Source organism: Hypanus sabinus, chromosome 18, assembly GCF_030144855.1.
Source record: "Hypanus sabinus isolate sHypSab1 chromosome 18, sHypSab1.hap1, whole genome shotgun sequence".
NCBI lineage: Eukaryota > Metazoa > Chordata > Chondrichthyes > Myliobatiformes > Dasyatidae > Hypanus > Hypanus sabinus.
The window spans coordinates 375,342-403,326 of NC_082723.1; the positions used below are offsets into that span (position 1 = coordinate 375,342).

The following is a 27,985-nucleotide window of genomic DNA, read 5'->3' on the forward strand; positions in this document are numbered from 1 at the left end:
ATAGTTCGACTGGGAACCACAACAACACGACGTGAAAGAGAATTTAAATCATCTAAAAAAATTCTCTCCTTTAAATATCTGAAAGCATTTTGAACTTTTGCGGTGCTACTTTGACGAACTGTTTTTGCAACATCGATTTAAGAACTGTTTTCGCTTTATTCCTTTAAGAACTGTTTAAGCTGCTGCACAACAGCTGATTTCCGATTGCGTTAGTCGTTTGTTTACTTTTGGGGGTTTGTTTTTCAGTGTTTAATAAACGTTTTATTTGTTATAAAAAACCCTGCCTTACTTTTCTATTTATTGTTGTTGAATCCATAACATAAATATGGGGGCTCATCGAAATCGACTTTCCTCGATCTTTTAGCTCCCGAACTCAGATCTTCACTCTCCACTGATTTTTAACTGGCAGTATTATAAAGAAACTGCTGGCAATGACCCTTTAAACTTCAGGCATTAAATAAAACTCCACCTTTCAACCAAACTGCGTCATAATATTGGACCACGCAGTGGCATGGAGTCAAAATGGCAAATCCAGCCATGAACTGCCCCTCTTCACAGGGAGGGGTCCTCCTTTTATACCCTGTAAAAAAAAACCTGTCACATGACTTCTACTGGCAGGAAAATGACGTCACTCCACCATCACAAGACCGCTACCTTAGGTCCAGCATATCTTCAACACCACTGTCACGTGACAAGTACAAGATACCCACGGGTACGTAACACTGGTCCCACCTTTAATTTCTGCTTTACACTGGCTATCCCTGCTACTTTTTTGAAAACTCTTATTCAGGGCAAAGTGAACCTTATGAGTTAAAGCAAACTCATCTGCTGATCTAGCAGACTCCTGCAAAGTGGCAGCATCGTTTTCATCTAAATACATCTTTCTGTCAGCAGGCATGCACCTGTAGAATTCTTCAATTAAAACCAACTCTTTCAAGCTGTTAAAATTATCATTCACATTGTCACATGGGCACCAGCGGTCAAAACACACAAACTTCTCATAAGTAAATTCCATGTAAGTCTAGTTCACAGATTTCCTCAAATTTCAAAACTTTTGCCTGTATGCTTCTAAGACCAACTCACAAGCTTTGAGCACAGTCTGTTTCACGATGTCATAATCAGCTGCTTCATCAACTGTTAAAGCAGAATAGGCTTGCTGAGCCTACTCTTTCGCCCACTTTAAACTCTGAGCAACCACTGGCCTCAAACTTATCACCAGAGTCTAACACTTCGACCCCTTTGCCACAATCTCTCCATCTTTTCCAGCTCGAGCAGCCTCTGTCTTTCTACTTCCTCCCTCTGTTTTTCTGCCTCTTCTATCTGTTTTTTTTCTGCCTCTCTAGCCTCAAACTGCCTCTGCCTTCCCGCAGCATCCATTTTTAATTTTTCGAACTTGTACGGGAGCTCAAGCTCACTAGGTTTACTTTCAGGAAACACTTCCAACTCCTCCACTTTAAACATACCTCAGATACATAATCTTCAGCTTTTATCCTCTGTATCTGTGCCCTCCTCATTGTTGATTTCACCTTAGCAAGTTTTAACCTTTTAGCAATACTCAACAACTCAACCCTTCTGGCGTCCTGTAATGCCTCAGAGGTTGGTGCTTCCAGACATCTATCATTGCTGCTGATTTTCCCACACACAAATAAATCAAAAAGGATTTCCCCAATGAAATCAATAATTAATCAATACGTCCCCAAATCTGTTCATATCCTGGATGCAGGCCCCAATTTTGTTATGAATCATAACGCTTTAGAAACAAACCAGCAGCAATAGGCTGCAGCTGGAGTCTATTTTTTTTTAAAATTTTAAAACCATTATCTTTATTAGTATCTAATTATAGTAAATTCAGCAAGATAAACAATAGTTAACAGTGTTATATGTAAATATGTGTGTAGATATAACTCCCAAACTATTGAGCTCGAGGGAAACAAGGCTTAGAGTCTTGAGATGGTAAAGTATGGAGTTCAGTTCAACCACAGAATAGGTGATGAGAGAGAGATATTTGTAATCCAGGGTAAATGTCGAGAGAAGGCAATCATGTCAAATTCCACAGGTTCCACCATGGTAAAATGAGAGAACAGTTGCTGTAGATTTTATCCTTCGTCATTCCAAATCCACATACGAATTATCATCGAAAGCGACTTGTCACAATGGGTATCGTCTTCAAGTGAATTACCACATCACACCCAGGCAAGGGTTAACACATAAATGGTCTTCACAGGATATGCCAAATCCAATCCACTCCTACGTATCAAACGAGGTGAGAACCTACATTCGATATATGGTGAATCGACAATTAACCCACACTTGTGGGCATAGTAAAGTTCTAAACAGTGACCCTTGGCCACTAGTTCCCTGGTTTCGATCCTTCCATCTTTCCTCCTTTGTCTCTGTCTGACTCTGAGTGTCTGTGTCCTCGGTTAAAACTAAACAAGCTGTGAGTGATGTAAATAAGCTGCAAGTCAGACTGATTCGCCTTCTTAATCTCTCTCTCTTAAAATGACAGTCCACAGCAAATGAAACCCAGGGATTCATAACAACAGCCACTCCCCATTGTGAACTAAGTGGTGTGCCAGTAGTTGGAATGACTGAGTGAATCCTTTCCCACATTCTGAGCAGGTGAACAGCTTCTCCCCAGTGTGAATTCACTGGTGTTTCTGTAGATGGGATGACTGAGTGAATCCCTTCCCACATTCTGAGCAGGTGTATGGCCTCTCTCTAGTATGAACTCGCTGATGACTCTGTAGGGTGAATGAGTGAGTGAATCCCTTCTCACAATCTGAGCAGGTGAACAGCTTCACCCCAGTGTGAACTCACTGGTGACTCTGTAGGTTGGATGACTGAGTGAATCTCTTCCCAGTCTGAGCAGCTGAATGGCCTCTGTCCAGTGTGAACTCGCTGGTGGACCAGCAGGTTGGATGACTGAGTGAATCCTATCCCACATTGTGAGCAGGTGAATGGCTACTCCCCAGTGTGAACTTGCTGATGTCTCTGTAGGTGGGATGACAGTGTGAATCTCTTCCCACATTCTGAGCAGGTGAATGGCTTCTCCCCAGTGTGAACTCGCTGATGTACCAGTAGGTTGGATGACTGAGTGAATCCCTTCCCACAAACTGAGCAGGTGAACGGCCTCTCCCCAGTGTGAACTCGCTGATGACTCTGTAGTGTGGATGACTGAGTGAATTCCTTCCCACAGACTGAGCAGGTGAATGGCTTCTCCCCAGTGTGAACTCGCTGATGTACCAATAGGTTGGATGACTCCGTGAATCTCCTCCCACAGACTGAGCAGGTGAATGGCCTCTCAGCAGTGTGAACTCGCTGGTGACGCACTAGGGTGGATGACCGACTGAATCCCTTCCCACAGTCTGAGCAGGTGAACGGCTTCTCCCCAGTATGAACTCGCTGGTGACTCTGTAGGTTGGATGACTGAATAAATCCCTTCCCGCAGACTGAGCAGGTGAATGGCTTCTCCCCAGTGTGAACTCGCTGATGACTCTGTAGTGTGGATAACTGAGTGAATCCCTTCCCACATTCTGAGCAGATGAACGGCTGCTCCCCAGTGTGAACTCGTTGATGATTCTGTAGGGTGGATAACTCAGTGAATCCATCCCCACATTCTGAGCAAGTGAACGGCCTCTCCCCAGTGTGAACCCGCTGATGACTCTGTAGGTGGGAACACTGAGTGAATCCCTTCCCACAGACTGAGCAGGTGAATGGCTTCTCCCCGGTGTGAACTCGCTGATGTACCAGTAGGTCAGATGACTCAGTGAATCTCTTCCCACAGATGGAGCAGGTGAATGGCTTCTCCCCAGTGTGAACTTGCTGGTGTCTCAGTAGGTGGGATGACAGTGTGAATCCCTTCCCACAATCTGAGCAGGTGAACGGCCGCTCCACGGTGTGAACTCGCTGGTGAGTCATTAGGGCAGATGACTGAGCGAATCCTTCCCCAACAGATGACCAGCCTCTGCCCAGTGTGAACTGACTGGTGTGTCCACAGGTGGGAAGACCGACTGAATCCCCCCTCACCCACAGAACAGCTGAATGGCCTTGAAGTTCATGAGATGACCTTGAATCCCCACAGTCTGTAAAGGTGAATGGCCCCTCCCGTGTAAACTGACAGGCGTGCCAGTCAGTCAGATGATGGAGTGAATCCCTTGCTCCACTTCTTATATACGTGGACAGAGACAGCAAAACTGGCGTGTTGTGTTTGAGATTCCCGTAGACAAATTCCTTGACATATTTAACCTGTAGAAAGATTAACAAAATCCATCAATGGGTGTAGGACAACATTTCAGATGAGATCACTTGAGTAGCCAAGGTGTGATCTGGCATCACACTGTTACAGTGAGGTTCAACTCTCTGCTGCCCTTCCTGTCTCTATAAGAATGGGGCATTTCTGCCGTCTCCAATCTGTGACCTGGCCCAGTTTGACTCTCTCCATTGGTGTTATTCCCTGTTCCCACTGAGCTGCATGGGAGCCTGGCCCCACAGTAACTGAAACACTCTCACGCAGATAGCCTTTGTTGATATACAGCTGGGATTTTCTTTTTTGTATTGTTAATTTAAAGTGCCACAGTTCTAAAGCCATGTAAACATTTCCTACCCAGATGAATGTTTGGTCTGCACGGCTGTTAAACAGAATTAAATGAATATTAGTATTATTTCATTTTCTTGTCACGGAGTCATAGAAAAGTACAACACAGAAACAGGCTCCTTGGCCCATCTAGTTGGTGCCGAGCTATTTAAACTGTCTACTCCCTTACCCCCACCATCCAGGTATCTACACAAACCTCATAAATGTTGAAATTGAGCTTGCATGTACCACTTGTGCTGGCTGCTCATTCCACACTCAGATGAATGTCCGTGTGAAGAAGTTTCCCCTCATGTTCCCCTTACTGTTTCACCTTTCACCCTTAACCCATGGCCTCTGGTTTTTGTCCCACCCCATCTCAGTGGTAAAAGTCAGCTGGCATTTACCCCATCTATAACCCTCATAATTTTGTTACACCTCCATCAAATCTCGCCTCAATCTTTTACATTCCAAGGAATAAAGTCCTGACCTGTTCAATCTTTCCTTATAACCCAAGTCCTCCAGACCTGGCAACATACTTGCAATTTTTCTTGGAACTCTTTCAACCTCTCTTACATTTCCTGTAGGATGGTGACCAAAACTGTAACACTCCAAGTTAGGCCTCACCAATGTCTTGTTCAAAGTCAACATAACATCCATGTCCTGTCTCAGTACTTTGGTTCATGAAGGCCAATGTGCCAAAATCTTTCTTTCTGTCCCTATCGAACTGTGACACCATTTTAAGTGAATTATGGACCTTTCTTCTACAGCACTCCTCAGTGTACTACCAGTCACTGTGTAAGACCTGGGTCCTACCAAAGTGTAATACCTCACACTTGTCCACATTAAGTTCCATTTTCCATTTCTCCAGCTGATCTGGATCGCACTGCAAGATATTATATTCTTCCTCACTGTCGACTACACCTCCAGTCTTGGTGTCATCCACAAATTTGCTGATCCAGCTAACCATGATATCATCCAGATTACTGATATAGATGACAAACAACAACAGTTCCAGCACCGATCCCCTCAGGACACCACTAGTCACAGGCTTCCAGTCAGAGAGGCAACCGTCTGCTACCACACTCTGGCTTCTCCCAAAGACTGTGTCTCATCCAATTTACTATCTCATCTTGAATGCTGAGTGACTGAACCTTCTTGACTAACCTCCCATATGACAATTTGTCAAGTGCCTTGTACAGGCTATTGTAGACAACATCCACTGCCTTGCCTTCAGCCACTTTCTTGATAACTTCCTCGAGAAACTCTACAAGACTGGTTAGACATGACCTACCATGCACAAAGCTATGCTGCCTATCCTTAATCAGTCCAAATCTATCCAAATACTTGTATACCCAATTCCTGCATACACATTCCAATAACTTTCCCACTGATGTCAGGCTCACCAATGTTTAATTTCCTAGTTTATTTTTAGAGCCTTTCTTGAACAGCAGAACAACTTTGGCTGTCCTCCAATCCTCCAACCCTCACCTGTCACTAAGAATGATTTAAATATCTGTGCTTGGGCCCCAACAATTTCTGCACTTGTCTTCCGCAGAATCCCAGGGAACAACTTTTCAGGCCCTGGGGATTCATCCACGTTAATTTGCCTTCGGACAGCAAACACCTCCACCTCTGTAATCTGTACAGGGTCAATGAAGTTGATGCTGCTTTGCCTCACTTCTGTAGAATCTGTGTCCATCTCCTGAGTAAATACAGATGCAATACCTCCCCCGTCTACTTTGTCTCCCATATAGATTACCATTCTGATCGTCCAGAGTGGGCATGTTTCTCTACTGACCTTCTCGTTTCTATGACAGAGAAGCTGGCCAAACTTGACTGGAAGGGGAATCTGGGAGGAGTGACAACGGAGAAGCAATGGTTGGAGTTTCTGGGAACAATTCAGGAGGTGAGTGCTTGATACATCCCAAAGAAGCAGAAGTATTGGAAAGGCAGGAGGACACAACCGTGGCTGAAATGAGAGACAAAGCCAACATAAAAGCCAAAGAGAGGGCAAATAAGAGCAAAAACTTTTGGGAAGCTTTCAGAAACAAACAGAAGATGATTAAAAAAAAAGTAAGATGAGCTCAGAGCGTGGAATCATGATATTGTAGTCATTAATGAGTCTTGGTAGCACCCAACAGTCTGAGGCATTTAGAGCAACAAAATATCCTGGCCACAATATCTCTTGTAAAACAAGGTTTCCTGCACCAGTTACATTTCAACCTTTATTTTGGCAGGCACATACAAACTAGACACCCTCAAAATTTCACTTCTGGAGGCCTCCCACTTATCAAGTACTCCTTTGCCAGAAAACAGCCTGTTGCAAACCACACTTGTCAGATCTTTTCTGATACCATCAAAATTAACGTTCTTCTCCAATTTAGAATCTCAACCCATGGTTCATTCCTCTCTTTTTCCATGTAAATTTCATGGTATTATGATCACTAGATGCTTATTGCACACTTCTATGCTGGGGATTCTATGTGCTGATAAGGGCACATTTGACAAACTCTACTGCATCTATCCTTTTACATATGTGAGTCAAAGTCAATCTATCAAAATTTAAAATTACTTACTATATCATGAATTGGCGTAGTCTGCGATCTCTCTACTAATTTGTTCCTCCAAATTTCTCAGATTGTTGGGTGCAAACAAGTCCCAGTAATGGTTGTAATATCACAATTCCATGCTCTAATGTCTGAACAACATCTGTCTGGTGTCAAGAAAACAACCTTTCCCTCATTGCCACAAAAACAAAGGAGCTGATTATGGACTACAAGAGGAGTGGAGGCAGGCTAGCCCCTATTTACACCAATGGATCTGGGTTTGAGAGAGTGAACAGTTTTAAGTTCCTCGGCATACACATCACCGAGGATCTCATGTGGTCTGTACAACCGGCTGTGTTGTGAAAAAAGAACAACAGTGCCTCTTTCACTTCAGACTGTTGAAGAAGTTTGAAATGGGGCCCCAAATCCTAAGAACTTTCTACAGGGGCAAAATTGAGAGCAAAATTGAGGGAACTGTGCTTCCCTCAATCACAGACTTTGCAGAGAATGGTGCAGACAGCCCAGCACATCTGTAGTTGTGAATGTTCCATGATTCAGGACATTTACAAAGACAGTTGTGTAAAAAGGGCCCGAAAGATCATTGGGGACCAGAGTCACCCCAACCATAAACAGTTCCAGCTGCTACCATTCAGGAAACAGTACCGCAGCATAAAAGCCAGGACCAACAGTCTCCAGGACAGCTTCTTCCACCAGGCCATCAGGCTGATTAATTCATACTGATACAAATGTATTTATATGTTATATTCACTGTCCTGTTCTACTATAAATTACTCTAAATTGCACATTTAGACAGAGATGTAGCAAAGATTTTTACTCCTTAAATGTTTGTCAAATGTTGACAAACTGACAAATTACTATAAGTTGTAAGTAATAAAGTCAATTCAATTCACCTTCTCTATTATCTGTTCTGGCATTCTGGCTCCCATCCCCTCTTCAACTTTAGTTTCCCCACAACAGCAAGCCTAACCACTAGGTTATTAGTCCCCTTCTCGTTCTGTTCCCCTAACTAGCGAATCCCCTATCACCAATTTGACTTTCCTCTGCCAGGTAATTCCCCCCCCCCCCCCCCACCAACAGTTTCTAAAATGGTAGAATACATAGAACATAGAAAACATACAGCATAATACAGGCCATTCAGCCCAGAAAGCTGTGCTGAACATGTCCCTACCTAAGAACTATTTAGGTTTTACCCCTGGCCCTCTATTTTCCTAAGCTTCACGTACCCATCCAGGAGACTCTTAAAATATGCTGAAAAAACACAAAATGCTGGCAGAACCCAGCAGACCAGACAGCATCTATGGGAGGAGGTAGTGACGAGGTTTCGGGCCGAAACCCTTCATCAGGAGTAAGTAACATGGGATGGTTGAGGGGGGATAAGTGGTGGGGGGAGGGATGAAATAGAGAGCTGGGAAGTGATCGGCTGGAGGGAAATGGGCTAGGGGGAGATTATAGTGAGGGAGGGAAAGAGAAAGAAAGAGAACCAGAATAAAATTATAGATAGGGATGGGGTAAGGGGAGGGCAGGGGTATCAACGGAGGTCTGTGAGTTGAATGTTCATGCCGGCAGGTAGGAGGCTACCTAGGCGGGAGATAGGCCAGTGTTCGGCGAAATGGTCTCCCAGTCTGCGGCGGGTCTCCCCAATGTATAAATGGCCACATCGGGAGCACCAGATACAGTATATCACCCCAGTTGACTCACAGGTGAAGTGGTGCCGAAAGGACTGTCTGGGGCCTAGGATGGTGGTGGGGGAAGAAGTGTGGGGGCAGGTGTAGCACTTCTTCCGTTTGTAGGGATATCTTAAGATATGTTATTGTTTCTGCCTCCACCACGGCCGCTGGCAGCCCATTCCATGCACTCAGCACTCTCTGCATAAAAAACTTACCCCTGACATCTCCTCTGTATTTACTTCCAAGCACCTTAAAACTATGCCCTCTCTTGCTAGCCATTTCAGCCCTGGGAAAAAGCCTCTGACTATCCACATGATCAATGCCTCTCATTATCTTGTACACCTCTATCAGGCCACCTCTCATCCTCCGTCACTCCAAGGAAAAAAGGCCAAGTTCACTCAACCTATTCTCAAAAGGCAATCGAGGCAAAGTCCTTGTAAATCTCCTCTGCACCCTTTCTATGGTCAACCTGTTGTTGCAGGGCATGGCCACAAAAGTACTCTGTGATGGCTATTTAAACTCATTCCCCTTTCTGACTCTCACCTAGTTTCCTGTGTCCTGCACCTTGGGTGTAACTCACCTCTCTTCATGGCATATCTATCACCCCCTCCAACTCTTGGATGATCCAGAATTCATCCATTTCATGTTTCAACTCCTTAAAGTGGTGACACAACATGTGTGCAGCGAATTTATATATAGATGTACTCATTTTAACAGCGAGCAAATAATTGTCAATAATAATTTTGATCTGCTCTGGGTTTGATTGAGTTCATCTGAACTGTCACACAACCTATGTAGCAGGCCTGTAATGGGTAATGAAAGATTTTCTCGACAGAGCTTTTGCACACTGTCCATACGTGATTTGCTTCCTAAATGATGCTATAAACAGTCAGATTTTCAAATATCACTCCCCATTTCCAAATTCTCCCACAACTTTTGCATCGCCACAGTACACACAGGTAACATCAGTTTCTGTATTGTATTTCCCCCGAACCCTCCCAAAGATGACTGACGGTGGTGAACTCATTGATGGCAATGCCAATGACTATAAAGGGAAGGGCAGTAGTCTGTCTCATTGGAGTCTGGCACATTTGTGATGTGAAAGCTACTTGTTGCCCAGGACAACGGATTATGTACCCAGAGAGAATGGGTCAAAACATGTTCTCACTGGTAGAAAAGTCCTGAACAGGAGGATGTAGAAAAAGCAACACACACAAAATATGGAGGAACTCAGCAGGCCAGGCAGAATGTATGGAAAAGTACTAATGCTGAGTTCCTCCAGCATTTTATGTGTGTTGCTTGGATTCTCAACATCTGCAGATTTTCTCTTGTTTGTCAACGGAGGGAAAACAAAGGTAATTTTCTCTACTGGTGATCTAAAAGATTTTGCTCCCTTTATCCAAGATCCTAATACTTGCACTAAGGGAGCTGGAACTGAGCTCTGTCTGAGAGATCCATCGGTTCCCATTCCCTCATCAGCCAGAAGCTCCCACGGGCCCGTGTACGGATCGTGGGGCTGAGAGAGAGGGAAGAGAGCAGGACTGTCCCGGGATTGCGGACCACGGTATCCGGTACTTACAACAATTGTCTCGAAGTCGCTGTTAATTTTTTTTTTCGCCCAGATAATCTCTCTTACCTGCTTCCGCAACTGGCGGCCTTTTGTGTACTGTGCGCATGCGTAGTAGTCCTAGACGTCATCAATCCTAACGCATGCGCATTTGATCGTTGCTTCAGCGACGGCGAAACTATAAACACAGGGCTTTATGGGTAATCACGGTACCATTGAAAGTTACTTCAAGCATTGGTTCCATGTCCATAGCTCAGTTATTTTTGTGTGTATAGAAAATTCAGCAGCTGTTTTAACGCAGAAAGCGGCTCCCATAATCAATGTACTCAATATCAACCTGTATCTAATGCCAAAGTAAACTCCTCTTAGAACACACAGGAGATTCTGGAGTTGCAGGAAATACAGAGACGAACACACACAAAATGATGGAGGAACTCTGCAGTTCAGGCGGCAACTAAGTAGAGGAGTACACAGTCTAGGCATGCTGAAGGGGCTCGGCTTAAACGTTATCTATTTACTACGCTCCACATTTGTTGCTTGATATGTTGATTTCCACCAGTATTTTGCAGAAATTTACCACCTTTTTTCGCACAACCAGTTTACAAATGTTTCTCATCTTTCTTTGTAGCCACATCCTGCTGGCCTGATTCCTCCTTCTCTTCCTCCTCCTCGTAATCTCGTAAACTGGAGCCCCAAAGCCCTGACTCAGGCTGGCAACTCTGGTTTCTGACTCTGCTCCATCGAAGATTTACACTCTAGTCTGCTGTCAGACTTTAGATGTGCATTGTGTTACGAGACCGCAGGTTCGTTTACTCTGAGTGTCGCTTTAAGTGCCTGAGTCAGGCGGGACTGTGACGTCAGTGACAAACTGCGCCAGCCTGCTTCAGACTGAGAGCGAGAGAGAGAGAAGCTGTTGGAACTTCAACTTGTCACTGTCATGGTAGGAGCTCTTCCATGCCCCAAATTTTGGGTTGATCATCGGCACACAGTGTACAACGGATGTGTGACTGTCACTTCGTATAATCCATACGTGTGAATTTGTTGGAGTATCCTGTGGTATCACTTTTGTTGGGCCTTACCTCGAATCGGGGTATTCTGCGGTAACCACTGCAGATTATATTCCTGTGACTGTCACCTGGTGATATTTCTGAGTGGAGTTCGGAACTAATTGACGGATAAGATTTTCGGCTACTGTTAGTTCGTTTACCCAGCGTGGAGTGTGTGTGGAATTCTTCGCAATTGCATTCTCTCTACATTCTCGTGTGGATTTTCAAATCTCTCTTCTCACTCACTTATTCCGTGGATTACTGAACATTTCTACTTTACCATCTTAAGACTTTAAGCATTGCTTCCCAAGCCTGGTAGTTTGGGAGCTATATATACACATGTATACGCATAGCACTGTTAACTTCTGCTTATTTCGTTTAATCTTTTACATTTGGATTTGATACTAATAAAGATAGTGGTTTTAACATCGAAACCAGACTCCGTTAGAGATCGATTGCTGCTGGTACGTAACAATTGTGTCAACCCAGCTGTCTGAGGCACGGTCCTTTGAAATTGGTGATAATGACCCAAAACGTTGAAAAGAGCGGGGAAGAAGGAGTTTAACCAACTTCGTCCAGAGCCCTGACGAACGTCACAACCACAGTCAGCTTATCGTCTTACTCAGCCCGGAGAAAATCATGCAGGTGTATAAGATGATGAGAGGCATTGGTCGTGTGGATAGCCAGAGGCTTTCTCCCAGGGCTGAAACGGCTAACGCGAGGGAGCCAAGGGTTATTCTGCTTGGAAGTAGGTACGGAGGAGATGTCAGAGCCAAGTTTATTTAAGCAAAGAGTGGTGTGTTTGTGGAATGCACTGCTAGCGATGGTGGCAGAGGTGGATACAATGGGGTCTTTTAAGAGATTCTTAGATAGGTACATGGAGCTTAGGAAAATACAGAGCTATGCAGTAGGGTGATTCTAAGCAGTTTCTACAGTAAGTTACATGATGGGCACAACATTGTGGGCCAAAGGGTCTGTAATGTGTTATATATTTCTATGATTCTATGAAATTCAAAGGAAATCTCTTATCCCATGGAGTGGTGACGTTGCAAACTGTAATCACAGGGAGCGTGAGAGGGGAACGGCAGGGATAGATTTTGATATACTGATATGGAATAGAAACATGGGCAGGGAACAGATGGGCCGAGTGGCCTTTCTAGCATACACCGTGAGTTTGATACAGACAGTAAGTATTTCCGACATGGGACTTGATACAGAACTGATTTATCTTTCACAGATCCACGATATTAATCACCGTCTAGTTTGTTAACATCAGCAGAATGCTCTCCTCCAATGCTCAGTGACCAGGGTTCACTCCTGGGTGCGATGAGCAGCCGCAAGAACCGCAGAATCTGACAGTAAGAGTCCCTCCTGAACGCAGCTGCCTTCAGTCACCGTGATGGTTAAACATTTAACACAGAGCTGATTAGAACTTCCTCTCTGATGTTAAGTTGCTGGTGTTGCTGCAGCTGGGATGACTGAGTAAATCTCTTTGCTCACTCCGGACAGAAATGTGGCCTCTATTTATTGTGAACTCACTGGAGCATCACAAGGTAGGTTAACTGAATGAGTCTCTTCGCTCACACGGAACAGGTGAACGGCCGCTTCCCAGTGCGAAGATGTTGGTGTGTCTGCGATGGCCGACTGAATCCCTTCCAAAATGAGAGCCAGTGAATGACGTCACACTGCTATCAACGCCATGGCAATGCATCCAATCAGATCACGGACATGGCCACGTGTTCGGGCTCTCCTTGCAGCGAGTGGGACGTTGTCTTCTCCAGTATCTCCGCCTCCACATTCACCGATCGGTGGCGTTCAAGCGCTGGTGAACTGACAGATACAGCGGAACTAACGTGTTGTTGTGTTTGTGATTCCCATACACAAATCCTTTGACTTTTCCACACTGTTAAAAGTTACAAAACACGTAAGTGGGCGAAAGCCATTTGAAGTCAGAAAATTTTAGTCCCCATGGTGCCTTCTGATAAAAACACTGTCACCGCCCAAAACAATTTGGAGGAACAAGACTTCATCTTCTAAACGGCGGCAGTTCCGGCATCAGGCACAATATCAAACTCTCTGCTTCCCTCTCTGTATCAAAATGGATCATTCCTCCCCTTCATCAGTCTGTGACTTGGCTCAGTTTGTCTGTCTCCTTCGCATTCTGAGCATGCGCCACACACCCACTGAGACCACATTTTATTTACACGGCTGCGACTAGAGACTTTCTTATTATTATGTCCCTCCTGGCATTTGACGCTGGTAAACTCAGAGTCAGTAATGGTATTGACCTTCAGGAGTAGGTGATTAGGCCTTTTCATTGGAGATCGACAAACTGCCGGTAGTGTGTGGCCGGATGAGCAGGTCGTTTTCAGACTGGAAGGAGGGAGCGTTTGGAGTACCCCGGAGATCAGTCCCTGACCACAGTTGTTCACAGTTTAATGGCCTGGCGGAGGCAGCGAGATGTGAGATGTCCCAGACTGCCGGTGACGCAGTAAGAGTGTTGGGGGAGGGGAGGCTATTCAGATGCAATCTCCTAGTTTTGCAATCAGTACATAGTGCACTGTGGGGCTGCTGTGGCGGATTCCATTGCTGGGATTAGTGTACAGTCACTGTGGGCTATGAGGATTTTGCGAACAAAGTGCCATTCTCCAATTTAGAATCTCAAGCCGTGGAGCAAGCCTATCGCTTGTATGTTTATGTTGTATTTACGGAATTCTGATAACCAGATACCATTGCCCTTCACAATCTATAGAGGCTCACCATCGCATCCCTGCTCTTATATTCTATACCAACATTGTATTTGCCTTCTTCACCACTTTGTCAACCTGGAAGTTAACCTTTCGGGTATCCTGCACAAGGACTCCCAAGCCCATTTGCATCTCTGCATTTTGAATTATCTCTCCATCTAAATAATAGTCTGCCCGTTTATTTCTTGCAGCAAGGTGCATGACCATATACTTTCCAATATTGTGTTTCATTTGCCACTTTTTTCCCCATTCCCTTGAACTATCTAAGTCTCTCTACAGGCTCTCTGTTTCCTCAACACTACCCGCTCCTCTACCTATCTTTATTTCATCGGTAAAGTTAGCCACAGGTCGATTAATGCCGTAGTCCAAATCATTGACATACATCGTAAAAAGAAAGATCGTCGTTAACGCCTCCGCAAACTCTCCAGTTACTTCCTTCAGAACACGAGGGTGAATTCCATCATGCCCAAGAGATGTCCAAGATGTCCACACTCAGACCGTTAAGCTTCCTAAGAACATTCCTAGCCGTAATTGTCACTGCACAGACTTCACTTCCCTGACACTCCTGAATGCTCGGTATATTGCAGAAGTTTTCCACTGTGAAGACCGATGGAAACTATACATTCAGTTTCACTACCATCTCTGCATCTCTCATTACAATATCTCCAGTGTCATTTTGTATTGGTCCTATATCTACCCTTGATTCTCTTTCTCTTTTACCCTTTATATACTTAAAAAAGCTTGTAGTATCTTCTTTGATATTCGTCGCCTGCTTCCTCTCATAATTCATCTTTTCCTTCCAAATGATCTTCCTAGATTACTTCTGCAAGTTTTTAAAATCTCTCCAATCCTTTATCTTCCCTCTAGCTCTGGTTTCCTTGTACACCCTCTCGTTTGCTTTCACTTTGGCTCTGACTTTAGTTGTCAGCCACGGTAGTGTCCTTCTTCCCTTTGGAATATTTTTTCTTATTTAGAAGGAAATCTATCTTGCACATCACTTATTTTCGCAGAAACTCCAACTATTGCTGCACTGTTGTCCTTCCTGAAAATGTCCCTTTCCAGCAAAATTCGGACAGTTCCCCTCTCATGCCATTGTAATTTCCTTTAGTCCACTGAAAGACGACACATTGGATTTTATTTTTCCCTCTCAACTTTCATAGTGAACTCGATTATGTTGTAATCACTATTCCCTACGAATTCCTTAACCATAAGCTTCCTTATCACTTCCGGATCATTGTACAACACCCAAATCAGCTCAGCCGATCTCCTAGTGGCTCAGCAATGAGCTGTTCTAAAAAGCCGTTGCCTGTAGTTGCATGATATCGGGGGCGGTGCCCGCTCGCCGGCCAAACTTTAGTTTGGGTGGATGCTGCGTGTTGTGTCCCCTGTGTAACATCAGTACCCCGAAATAACATTCAGTCCACAATGTGCGGTGAAACGATTGAGATTTTATATTTAAGTATGGGGTCAGTTGAGAAACAAAAGAAAAAGAAAACAAATTAAAGGCGCCAATAATCTCATAAACCTGTTCAGTGCACAAACGTTGGAGCTCACAGATTCCCTTTCCCTGATCCTCCTTTGCTGGTCGACCACTGGGCTCCTGCCCTGTGCCCAGGCCCAGCGGGTCTGGCAACCGTCTTCACAAGCCATGTCTTCTCTCTTCATCCTCCTCGCGCCTTCTCCCTCAAATCCCACGCAAACAACAGCTTTCAGATACACAAGAAAGAACGTCTATTCCAATTGGTTAGCAAATGAATACAAGCCCCATTATCACTAATTATAACCCACAAATGCTGCTGCAGAGAACATTGTCACATCAGTTAACATTACAGAGACGTCATTTTGTTACAACACTATAGCGAAGCCTTATTATTTATTTTATTAGCCTTAGCAAGTAACATGAAAAAGGGAACCCTTTACACCATCCTTTAGACATTCGACAAATTATCTCTCTCGAGGACCAGAACTGACCTGGTTTTCCCAATCCACCTTCTTGTTAAAATCCCCAACGATTATCATGACATTGCCTTTCTGACACGCCTTTTCTATCTCTTGCTAAATTTGCAATCCACATCCCGGCTGCTGGTTGTAGGCCGTTATACAACTGTCATTAGTGTCCTTTCACCCTTGCCATTTCTCAGTTCAGTCCATGAAGACTACACCTTCCAATCCTCTGTCATCTCTTTCCAATGATTTAATATTATTTCTTCTACACAGGGCCACACCACTTCCTTTGCCTACAAACCTATCCTTCTGATACAGCTTATATCGTTGGACGTTCAGCTCCCAATGGCAGCCATTCTTTAGCCAAATTTCACAGGTGGCCACAACGAAATATTTGCCAATCTGTAGCTGAATTTCAAGATTGTCCATTTTATTCCTTATGCTGCGTGCATTCAAATACGGCACTCTCAGTCCAGTATGTGCTGCTTGCTGTTTTAATTGCACCACGACTCTATAGCCCTGTAACTCATGCTACTGGCTTTGATTAAGCTTTATCTCCTGACTGTTATTCCTATAATTTCTGTTGCACAGAATTTTGATTTATTTCTACTTTCCGCTTCCTCAGCCCAATCACTCCGTTCACCAGCACTTGAATGCCTCCGATCCTTGAATATGGAGGCAGAGACGCTGGAGCAGACAGCGCCCCACTCGCTCCAAGGAGAGCCCGATCACGTGTCCATTTCCATGATCTGATTGGCTACATTGTCATGGCGTTGATAGCAGTGAGACGTCATTCACTGGCTCTCATTTTGAAAGGGATTCAGGGGGACATCGCAGATACACCACCGGCGTCGCACTGGGAAGCGGCCGTTCACTTGCTCCGTGTGTGCGAAGATATTCGTTCAGTTAACCCATCTTGATGCTTCGGTGAGTTCACAGTAAGTAGAGGCCACATTTCTGTCCGGAGTGAGCAAAGAGATTTATTCAATCATCCCAGCTGCTGTAACACCAGCAACTTCACATCAGGGAGGAAGTTCTAATCAGCTCTGTGTTAAATTTTTAACCATCACGGTGACTGAAGGCTCATGAGGTTCAGGTTCAGGAGGGACTGTTACTGTCGAATTCTGCAGTCCTTGCGGCTGCTCATCGCACCCAGGACTGAGCCCTGGTCACTGAGCATTGGAGGAGTCTGTTCTGCTGATGTTAGCCTTAAATTAGACTGATGTTCAATATTGTAGATCTGTGAAAGATAAGTCACTCCCGTGTCTCAGGTACTTACTGTCTCTACCACACTCCCGATGTACAGTAGAGAGACTACTCGGTACATCTGGTCCTTGCCCATGTTTCTGTTCCATATCAATATATCAAAATCCGTTCCTGCCGTTCCCCTCTCACTCTCCCTGTGATGACAGGTTGCAACTAGTCACCACTCCGTGGGATAGGAGATTTCCCTTGAATTTCAAAAGGCAATAGACAGTAGGTGCAGGAGTAGGGCATTCGGCCCTTCCAGCCTGCACCGCCATTCACTGTGATCATGGCTGATCATACCCCGTTCCTGCCCTCTCCCCATATACTTTGACCCCGCTATCTAACTCTCTCTCGAAAGCATTCAGAGACTTGGCCTCCACTGCCTTCTGGGACACAACTTTCCACATATGTACCATTCTTTGGGTGAAAAAGTTTTTCCGCATCTCTGTTCTAAATGGCCTACCCCTTTACTCTAGTTCTGGACTCACCCATCAGCGGAAAGATGCTTCCTGCCTCCAGAGTGTCCAATCCCTTAATAATCTTATATGTTTCAGTCAGATCCCCTTTCATCCTTCTAAATTGCAGTGTATACAAGCCCAGTCGCTCCTATCTTTCAACATATGACAGTCCCGCCATTCCGGAAACCTACACTGCACTCCCTCTATAGCAAGAATGTCCTTCCTCAAATTTGGAGATCCAAACTGCACACGATACTCCAGGTGGGGTCTCAGTAGGTCCCTGTACAGCTGCAGAAGGACCTCTTTACTCCTATACTCAAGTCCTCTTTTTATAAAGGCCAGCATGATATTAGCTTTCTTCACTGCCTGCTGTACCTGCATGCTTGCTTTCATTGACTGATGTACAAAAACACCTAGATCTCGTTCTACTTCCCCTTTTCCTAACTTGACTCCATTTAGATAGTAATCATCACACAATACTCTAAGTAATCCGTCTTCCTGTTCTTGCCACCAAAGTGGATAACCTCACATTTATCCACATTAAACTTCATCTGCCATACATTTTCCCACTCACCTAGCCTGTCCAAGTCACACTGCATTCTCATAACATCCTCCTGACATTTCATACTGCAACCCAGCTTTGTGTCATCGGCAAATTTGCTGATGTTACTTTTAATCCCTTCATCTAAATCATTAATGTATATTGTAAACAGCTGCGGTCCCAGCACCGAACCTTGCGGTATCCCACTGGTCACAGCCTGCCAATCCGAAAGGGACCCATTAATCGCTACTCTTTGTTTACTGTCAGCCAGTCAATTTTCAATCCGTGTCAGTATTCTGCCCCCAATACCATGTGCCATAATTTTGCCCACTAATGTCCTATGTGGGACTTTATCAAAAGCTTTCTGAAAGTCCAGGTACACTATATCCACTGGCTCTCCCGTTCTTAGAATCATAGAAATCTACAGAATGTCAAAGACTCTTTGGCCCACAACGTTGTGCCGACTATATAACTTACTGTAGAAACTGCCTAGAATTACCCTACCGTATTGCCCTCTATTTTCCTAAGTTCCATGTACCTATTAAAAGACCCTATAGTATCTGCCTTTACCACCGTCGCTGGCAGTCCATTCCACACATACACACACCACTCATTGTTCAAAAAACGTAGCTCTGGCATCTCCTCTGGACCTATTTCCAAGCAGTTTAAACCTTTGCCCCTTCGTGTTATCCGTTTCAGTCATTTAGAATAGACTCTGGGTATCCACACAGCCATTGCTTCTCATCATCTTATACACCGGCATGAATTTCCCGAATGATTTTCTTCCGGATGAATAAGACAATAAACACACTATGGTTTCGAAATGCTCCAGGGCTCCGAACTGAGTTGGTTAAACTCCTTCTTCCCTGCTCTTTTCAACTTTTTGAGCCATTTTTACTAATTTCAAAGGACTGTGCCTCAGACAGTTGGGTTGTTACAATGCATCTCTAAAGTCTGACAGCAGACTAGCGAGTGAATCTTCGATGGAGCAGCGTCAGAAACCAAAGAGTTGCCAGCCTGAGTCAGGGCTTTGGGGCTCCAGAAAGGGATGGGGTCTAGAGTTTACAAGGAGGAGAAAGAGGAATCAGACCAGTAGAATGTGGCTACAAATGAAAGATCAGCGACATTTGGAAACTGTTTGATCGAAAAAAAAGTGGTTAATTTCTGCAAAATACCGGTAGAAATCAACAGATCAGGCAACAAATGTGGAGATGAACAAATAGGCAACGTTTAGTCCGAGCCCGTTCAGCGTGCCTAGACTGTGCACTTCCCTGCTTATTTGCCACCTAAACTGCAGTTTTGTGTGTATGTGTCTACATTTCTAGCAACAGCATAATCTCCTGTGTTTTATATCTGCATTTGTAAGAAGGTTCTACTTTGGCATTAGAAACGCGGAACGTTTGCTGATTGTGGTGAACTACATATACCTGTCTGGACACGCCCCCTGCTGACTGCTTCTGTGGCTCCTCCCACAGACCCCTGTATAAAGGCGATCAAGGTCTGAGCCCGGCCTCTCAGTCTCCAGGATGTAGTATGGTGGTCACTCACCGATATCTCTCCTTACGTCTCAGAGTGAGTTATTGAGGGTGCATCACTGATATTAAGTGCATTGTTTCTGAGAAGCTGCTTTCTGCGTTAAAAGAGCTGCTGAGTTTTCTACACAAAAACAAAACTGAGATCTGGATATGCAACTGATGCTTGCAGAGACTTTTAGTGGCACTGTGATTACCGTGAAAGCTCTGCCTTACAATTCAGGCGTCACGGTTGCGGATGTCCCGAATATCGCGCATGCGCGCAGTACACAAAAGGCCTTGGAGGATCGATAAAAAGGTAAGTGTTTCGCTGGGTGATCTTTTTCACCGCCGACTGAGGGGCTATTGCTGTGAACTCAGCACATCGTGATCCGTAATCACGGGACAGTCCTGGTCTCTTCCCTCTCACAGCTCCGCGTTCCGTACACGAGCCCCGGGGGGGCTTCCGGCTGATGAGAGAATGGATCTCTCAGGCAGAACTGAGCTCCAGCTATCTAAATGCGAGGGTTGGGAACTCGGAGAAAGGGAACAAAATCGTTTCCATCAGCTGTTGAGAGAATCACCTTTGTTCTCCCTCCAATCACAAACAAGAGAAAATCTGCAGATGTTGGAAATCCAAGCAACACACACAAAATGCCGGAGGAACTCAGCATTAGTACCCTTCCATAGATGCTACCTGGTCTGCTGAGTTCCTCCAGGATTTTGTGCGTGTTGCTTGTTCTACCTCCTCTTGGTCTGAAATTTTCTACAGGTGAGGACATGCTTTAGACAATAGAGACAATAGACAATAGGTGCAGAAGTAGACCATTCGGCCCCTCGAGTCTGCACCGCCATTCTGAGATCATGGCTGATCATTCACTATCAATACCCAGTCCCTGCCTTGTCCCCATATCCCTTGATTCCCCTATCCATCAGATATCTCTCTAGCTCCTTCTTGAAAGCATCCAGTGAATTGGCCTCCACCGTCTTCCGAGGCAGTGCATTCCACACCTCCACAACTCTCTGGGAGAAGAAGCTCTTCCTCAACTCTGTTTTAAATAACTGACCTCTTATTCTCAATCCATGCCCTCTGGTACTGGACTCTCCCAACATCTGGAACATATTTCCTGCCTCAATCCTATCAAATCCTTTAATTATCTTAAACGTTTCAATCAGATCCCCTCTCAATCTCCTCAATTCCAGCGTGTACAAGCCCAATCTCTCCAATCTCTCTGCGTAAGACAGCCCTGCCATCCCAGGAATCAACCTAGTGAATCTACGCTGCACTTCCTCAATTGCCAGAATGTCCTTCCTTAAACCTGGAGACCAAAACTGTACACAATATTCCAGGTGTGGTCTCACCAGGGCCCTGTACAAATGCAAAAGGACATCCTTGCTCTTGTATTCAATTCCCCTTGTAACAAAGGCCAACATTCCATTTGCCCTCTTCACTGCCTGTTGCACTTGCTCATTCACCTTCATTGACTGCTGAACTAGGACTCCTAGGTCTCTTTGCATTTCTCCATTACCTAACTCTACATCGTTCAGACAATACTCTGCCCTCTTGTTCCTGCTTCCAAAGTGGATAACTTCACATTTATTCACATTGAATGACATCTGCCAAGTATCTGCCCACTCACCCAGCCTATCCAAGTCTCCCTGTATTCTCCTAACGTCCTCTTCGCATGTCACACTGCCACCCAGTTTAGTATCGTCAGCAAACTTGCTGATATAGTTTTCAATGCCCTCATCTAAATCGTTGATATAAATCGTAAAGAGCTGTGGTCCCAATACAGAGCCCTGTGGTACCCCACTAGTCACCTCCAGCCAGTCCGAGAATCACTTTGATCCGTTCTCTCTGGGTACATAATGATATCAAACACCTTGGTCCTGGGCAACAAGTAGCTTTCACATCACAAATGTGCCAGACTCTAGTGAGACAGCCCTTCTCTTCATATTCATTGGCATTACCATCACTGAGTTAACCACCGTCAGTCATTTGGGGGAGAGTTCAGGGGAAATATTTATATACCACGTTCATAGTGGTGTTACCTGTGTGTATAAAATTTGCTGGAGAATTTTCAGGTAGGAATAAACGGAGTGATATTTGGAAATCTAACTTTTTAATGTGTAATTTAGCAAGCAAACCACATATGGACAAAGTGCAAAAGCTCTGGTGAGAAAATCCTTCATTACCCGTTACAGGCCTGTTAGATAGGTTGTGTGACAGCGCAGATGAACTCGACTGAACCCAGAGGAGATCAAAGTTCCTATTGACAGTGATTTGCCAGCTGTTAAAATGAATTCCTCTCTATATAAAATTCAGTGCACATGTTGTCACTGGGTAAAAAATGCACAGTACATGATTTACGTGCACACTGGTCATTACAAATTAGAGGGGACATTGGTGGGAAGGTGGGGAGACCTCCAGTGTCCCTGATGCCCTCACCTACAAGATGTGCATCCAATTGCAGCTTGTAACCCTGCACTTCAAAGAGTTGGAACTTGAAATGGATGAATTACAGATCATCCAGGAGTTGGAGGGGGTGATAGATATGACATGAAGAGAGGTGAGTTACACCCAAGGTGCAGGACACAGGAAACTAGGTGAGTGTCAGGAAGGGGACAGAGGTGAAATAGTCATTGCAGAGTACTCTTGTGGCCATCAAACACAACGGCGGGTGGACCACTTTAGAAACGGTTTGGGGGGGAAGGGTACTACCTGGCAGAGGAAAGTCAAAGGGCTGATAGGGGATTTGTTAGTTAGGGGAACAGTACAAGAGGGGACTAATATCCTAGTGGTAAGGCTTTCTAGAGCTAGTGTGGGGGGGGGGGTGGTGATGTGGTTAAAATAAGTTGTAGGGGGAATGGGAGCCAGAATGACATAACAGATAGTGGAGAGGGTGATTTGAATTGAATTTGCGTTATTACATACATCTTTCATATAGATGAGGAGTAGAAATCTTTATGTTACATCTCTGTCTAAATGTGCAATGTGTAATTTATAGTAATTTATAATAAATAGCTTGTACTTAGGACTGTCAATGCAACATAGAAATCAACTGATCAGTCTGATGGCCTGGTAGAAAATGAAGTCACAGAGCCTGTGGGTCATTTTGCTGTGGTACCATTTCCTGGATGGTAGCAGCAGGAACAGTTTGAGGTTGTGGTTAGTTGGCTCCCCAATATCCTTTAGGCCCCTTTTACACACCAGTCTCTGTAAATATCCTGAATAGTGGGAAGTTCACATCTACAGATGCGCTGGGCTATCCGCACCACTCTCTGTAGTTTCCTGTGATTAAGGGAAGTACAGTTCCCACTCCAGGCAGTGATGCAGCCAGTCAGGATGCCCTCAATTGTGTCCCCGTAGCAAGTTCTGAGGATTTGGGGCTGCATCCCAAAATTCTTCCACTGTCTCAGGTGAAAGAGTTGCTGTTGTGCTTTTTTTCACAACACAGTGGTATGTACAGACCATGTGATATCTTTGGTGATGTTTCTGCCAAGGAACTTAAAGCTGTTCACCCTCTCAACCCCAGATCCATTGATATCTTGATGTCAATATGGGTTAGCCTGTCTCCAATCCTCCTGTCATCCACAATCAGTTCCTTTGTTTTTGTGACAATGAGGGAGATGTTGTTTTCTTGACACCAGTCAGATGTTGTTCAGACCTCTGACAGAGTCAGCAATCAAATGGCTGAGCATGGTGCGATGAATGTGCTGAGCTGTGTACATCACAATGCAAGAAGCATCGTAGGAAAGCCAGATGATCTCAGGACAGGGAATTAAGATATTGTAGCCATTACTGGGACTTGCTTACACCCAACAGTCTGAGGGATTTAGAGAAACAAATTTGTAGAGTGATTGCAGACCATGCCAAGAAACAAAGGTTGATTTAGTAAATGATTTTAACTTTCCACATATTGACTGGGACTCCCATACTGTAAAAGGACTAGATGCGGCAGAGTTTGTCAAATGTGCCCTTAATCAGTACGTAGGATTCCCGACGTAGAAGTGTGCAATAAGCCGTTAGGAAGTGATCCAGGGCTGGTGACAGAAATTAGTGATCATAATTCATGAAATTCAAAGTAAAGGTGGAAAAAGAGAGATCTGGATCACGGGTTGAGATTCTGAATTGGAGAAAGGTCAATTTTTATGGTATAGAAGGGATCTGACAAGGGTGGTTTGGGACAGGCTGTTTTCTGGCAAAGGAGTACTTGATAAGTTAAAGGCCTTCAGAAGTGAAATTTTGAGTGTGTACAGTTTGTATGTGCCTGCCAAAATAAAAGTTGAAAGGTACCTGGCGCAGGGAGCCTTGGTTTTCAAGATATATAGAGGCCCCGGATATTTTTGTCCTCTAAATGCCACAGACTTTTGGGTGCTATCAAGACTCATTAATGACTACCATATCATAATCCCATGCCCTGAGCTCATCTGGCTTTTTTTTTAGTTATATTCTGTTGGTTACTAAAAGTTTCCATATCATTTTTGCTCTACTTTTTGCCCTCTCTTTGGCTTTTATGTTGGCTTTGGCTTCTCAGTTTAGCTACCGTTTTGTCCTCCTGCCTGTCCAATGCTTCCACTTCCAGGAATCCATGCAACTAAGTGGGAACAGGTAATGGAGACAGTCAAATTAAGCCAGGTAACTGATTGTACATGGCAGAAATGCCCCATTCTTATAGAGCTAGGAAGAGCATCAGAAAATTTGAAGGTCATTCCAGATACCAGCTCTGTGCCCAGTTAGAAGATGATTTCTCTCTCCAGCTTGGGTTGAACTTCATCGTAACAGTGTAATGCCAGATGACTCCTTGATAACCCAAGTGTTCTCATCTGAAATGATGCCCTACACCCATTGATGGATTTTGTAAATTTTTTTACAGGTTAAAAATGACAGGGGACTTGGCTATGGGAATCTTGAACACAACACACCAGTTTTGTTGTCTCTGTCCAGATATTTAAGAAGTGGAGCAAGGGATTCACTCGATCATCCTTCCTGCTCAGACTGTGGGGAGGGATTTGCTCAATCATCTGATTGACTGGCATGCCCATCATCTTACACAGAGGGGAACTCATTCATCAGCTCAGACAGTGGGAATGGATTCACTTGATCATCACTACTGAAGGTACATCAGCAAGTTCACACTCGGACAAGTCCATTCACCTGTTCTGTGTGTGAGAAGGGATTCAGACGGTCTTCACACCTGTGGACACACCAGTTAGTTCACATTGGGAAGAGGCTGGTCGCGTGCTGAATTTGTGGGGAAGGATTCACTTGGTCATCTGACCTAATGGCTCACCAGCGACTTCTCACCAGGGAGCGGCCGTTCACCTGCTCAGAATGTGGGAAGGGAGTCACTTGCTCATCTAAACTGAAGGTACATCAGAGAGTTCACAGTGGAGAGAGGCCATTCTTCCGCTCAGACTGTGGGAAGGGATTCGCTCGGCCATCTCAAGTGAAGGTACATCAAAGAGTTCACACTGGAGATAGGCCATTCACTTGCTCAGACTGTGGGAAGGGATTCACTCAGTTATCCATCCTAATTGCTCACCAGCGAGTTCACACAGGGGAGAGGCCATTCACCTGCTCGGCATGTGGGAAGGGATTCACTCGGTCATATAAACTGAAAGTACATCAGCGAGTTCACACCGGGGAGAATTCATTCTCCTGCACAGAGTGTGGGCAAGGGTTCTCTCAGTCATCCCAACTAGAAGCGCACCTGTCAGTTCACACTGGGGAGAGACCATACATCTGCTTAGACTGTGGGAGGGGATTCGCTTCATCATCTCAACTACAGAGACACCAGTGAGTTCACACTGAGTAGAGGTCTTTCTCCTGCTGTGACTGTGGAAAGTGATTCACTCAGTCATCTAACTTTATGTAACTCTCAAATCGCCTAGCAGCTTAATATAGGGGGTGTTCGCCCCACCCATCCCCCAGCCTGGCCAAACTTAAGAAATCTTGTTTGGGTGGATGCCGTGCAATGTGTCCCCTGTTACAGATCAGTACCCTGAAATAACAAACAGTACACATTATGTCATTAAAGGACTGAGCTCTATAATTCTTACTTTGACTATAGGGTTAGTAAAGAAAAAATAGTGCCCATTTTCTCCATTTGTGTCTTCTCATCTGTCCCGGCAAGCGACCGTGAAAATCTCTCTTCCAGACTCAAATAAAGAACATTTCTCTCATTGGATAGCACTGCACCCCAAAACCCTGTTATCTCTGCTACAGAGAAACCATTACCTCAGCAGTGAAACATTACAGCATGTTACACTTGTGACAGACTACCGGGTTCACACTGGGGAGAAAGTTTCAATAAGCTGCATGCTGGATATTTGTCCGTCAGTGTTGCTGAATGCAATTTCGAGAGTGACTGTCAGTGCTGAACTCAGCAATTATTGCTGCTATTCACCACACCCAGTTCTGGGCAGAGTTCCTTCTGCTGCAAATTCACCTTTAATGGGACTGGATCTGTGACAAATAAATCAGTTCTATTTTAAACTGTCTCCGGTACTTAGTGAATTTATAACACACCTAGTGTACAGTAGAGAGTTAACTCATGCCGGCTGGACCCTGCCAGTGATACTGATTACAACAGTCCTTTTAAATCCTTCCCTGTTGTTCATCTCTCACTCTCCCTGTGGGAGGGGTTCCAGTCACCACTCTGTGAGTGAAGAGGTTTCCCTTGAATTTTCTGCAGACTGAAGAATTCGAGCTGACTGCAGTTCTGTCTGAGATGTTCTTCACCCCTCAAATCTCTGGGCTGAGGAAGAATGACATTGGTTGTTAACCTCCCTATACAGGGCTCATTTCCATATTATGGGTCATTTTTCCTGCTTCTAAAGGGTTGTCAGAAAACACCACTGTCCTCTGGAGACTGAAAGCAGAATGGGAAACCATCAGCTGGATGTTCAATGGAGCAGGGTCAGAAACCAGAGGCAGGTCTGCACAGTGCAGAGTTTGAGGCTCTGGACGGTGGTTGGGGTAAGAACGTATGATGAGGAGAAGGGAATCAGTAGTGAGGCATGGCAATGAATGACAGAGTAGCAACATTTGGAAGCTAACTGGCAGAAAATAATTTGGTTATCTGACTGATGACACAGACAATGCCTGTTGAAAGGTGCTGCAATGGCCGAGGAACGTGTGTGAGTTGGGAATGCTTTTGTCTATTGAGGGAGTTGTTCCTGCTTGCTTATCCTGTAATATTATATCTGTATGGTTATTATAGATTGTTCTATCTGATATAATGTATTGATTATCATATAATTTTTAAGATTTTGACTCTTAAAGCGGATCAGGCTTGAACTTACGGTGCCTCGATGAAGTGATGGAGGGCACTCATGTGTTTGTATTTTAAAGCAAGATTTTGGTGAATCATATTTGCCACTGATTGTACCTTTGTAAGTAATCAGATTGAGTTAAACTGCTGCAGGGTCCTGAAATGTGTTGGATTGTGTTTGATTTCTCTTGGCATTTTCTGCACAGAGAGACAGACAGACATACTTTATTGATCGCGAGGGAAATTGGGTTTCGTTACAGCAACACCTACCAAGAATAGTGTAGAAATTACTGCCTTATTGTTTGTATTTCATGTACTTTCGGTTTTTCTTTCCTTATGTTAACCACATTGATGTGTATTTCTGCAAGGAACCCCTTGTCAAGTGATTTTTGACAGGTCATGACCATTGCATCTGTTATCTCTTCAGCAACCTCTCTTAGGTGTTATGAATCCCTAGGTTTCGTTTGCTGTGGACTGTCACTTTAAGAAAGTTCCTGAGTGAGGCGGGACTAACAGTGACGTCAGCCGGCAGCTTTCTCAGCTGAGAGAGAAAGAGAGAGCGAGATAGAGATTTAGAGAGAGCGATATATACAGATAGATATGAGACACAAACACACACACACACACACACACACACACACACACACACACACACACACACACACACACTGATGCACCATCAATAACTGTCTTCGAAACGTGAAGGCGAGATATTGGCTTTTATTGACTGGAAGAAAGAACAAGCAATAATTGACCACCATACTACATCCTGGAGACTGCGGGCCGGGCTCAGGCCTCAATCGCCTTTATACCGGGGTCAGTGGGAGGGGCCACAG

General features: G+C 44.6%; 2 protein-coding genes across 4 annotated transcripts; one reads left to right on the forward strand and one right to left on the reverse strand.

Moving 5' to 3' along the window:
• Positions 1-621: 621 nt before the first annotated feature.
• Positions 622-10,564, reverse strand: LOC132407271 (zinc finger protein 235-like). The gene is made up of 2 exons (XM_059993529.1): positions 10,447-10,564; positions 622-4,248 (listed from the first exon to the last, which is right to left on the reverse strand). Exon 2 carries the CDS (start codon positions 3,919-3,921, stop codon positions 2,965-2,967), a length of 957 nt encoding a protein of 318 aa, XP_059849512.1. The 5' UTR covers positions 3,922-4,248; positions 10,447-10,564; the 3' UTR covers positions 622-2,964.
• Positions 10,565-13,722: 3,158 nt separating this feature from the next.
• On the forward strand, positions 13,723-27,818 carry LOC132407274 (oocyte zinc finger protein XlCOF20-like). 3 transcript variants are annotated; one of them, XM_059993544.1, is made up of 4 exons: positions 13,723-13,885; positions 16,740-17,041; positions 19,749-20,191; positions 24,750-27,818. In XM_059993544.1, the coding sequence occupies exon 4, from the start codon at positions 25,158-25,160 to the stop codon at positions 25,674-25,676; it is 519 nt and encodes a 172-aa protein (XP_059849527.1). In that variant the 5' UTR covers positions 13,723-13,885; positions 16,740-17,041; positions 19,749-20,191; positions 24,750-25,157; the 3' UTR covers positions 25,677-27,818. The 3 variants fall into 3 exon arrangements, with proteins under 3 accessions (XP_059849527.1, XP_059849528.1, XP_059849529.1); XM_059993545.1 differs by lacking the exon at positions 19,749-20,191 and having other exon boundaries at positions 16,740-17,052; XM_059993546.1 differs by lacking the exon at positions 19,749-20,191.
• The last annotated feature ends 167 nt before the right edge of the window (positions 27,819-27,985 follow it).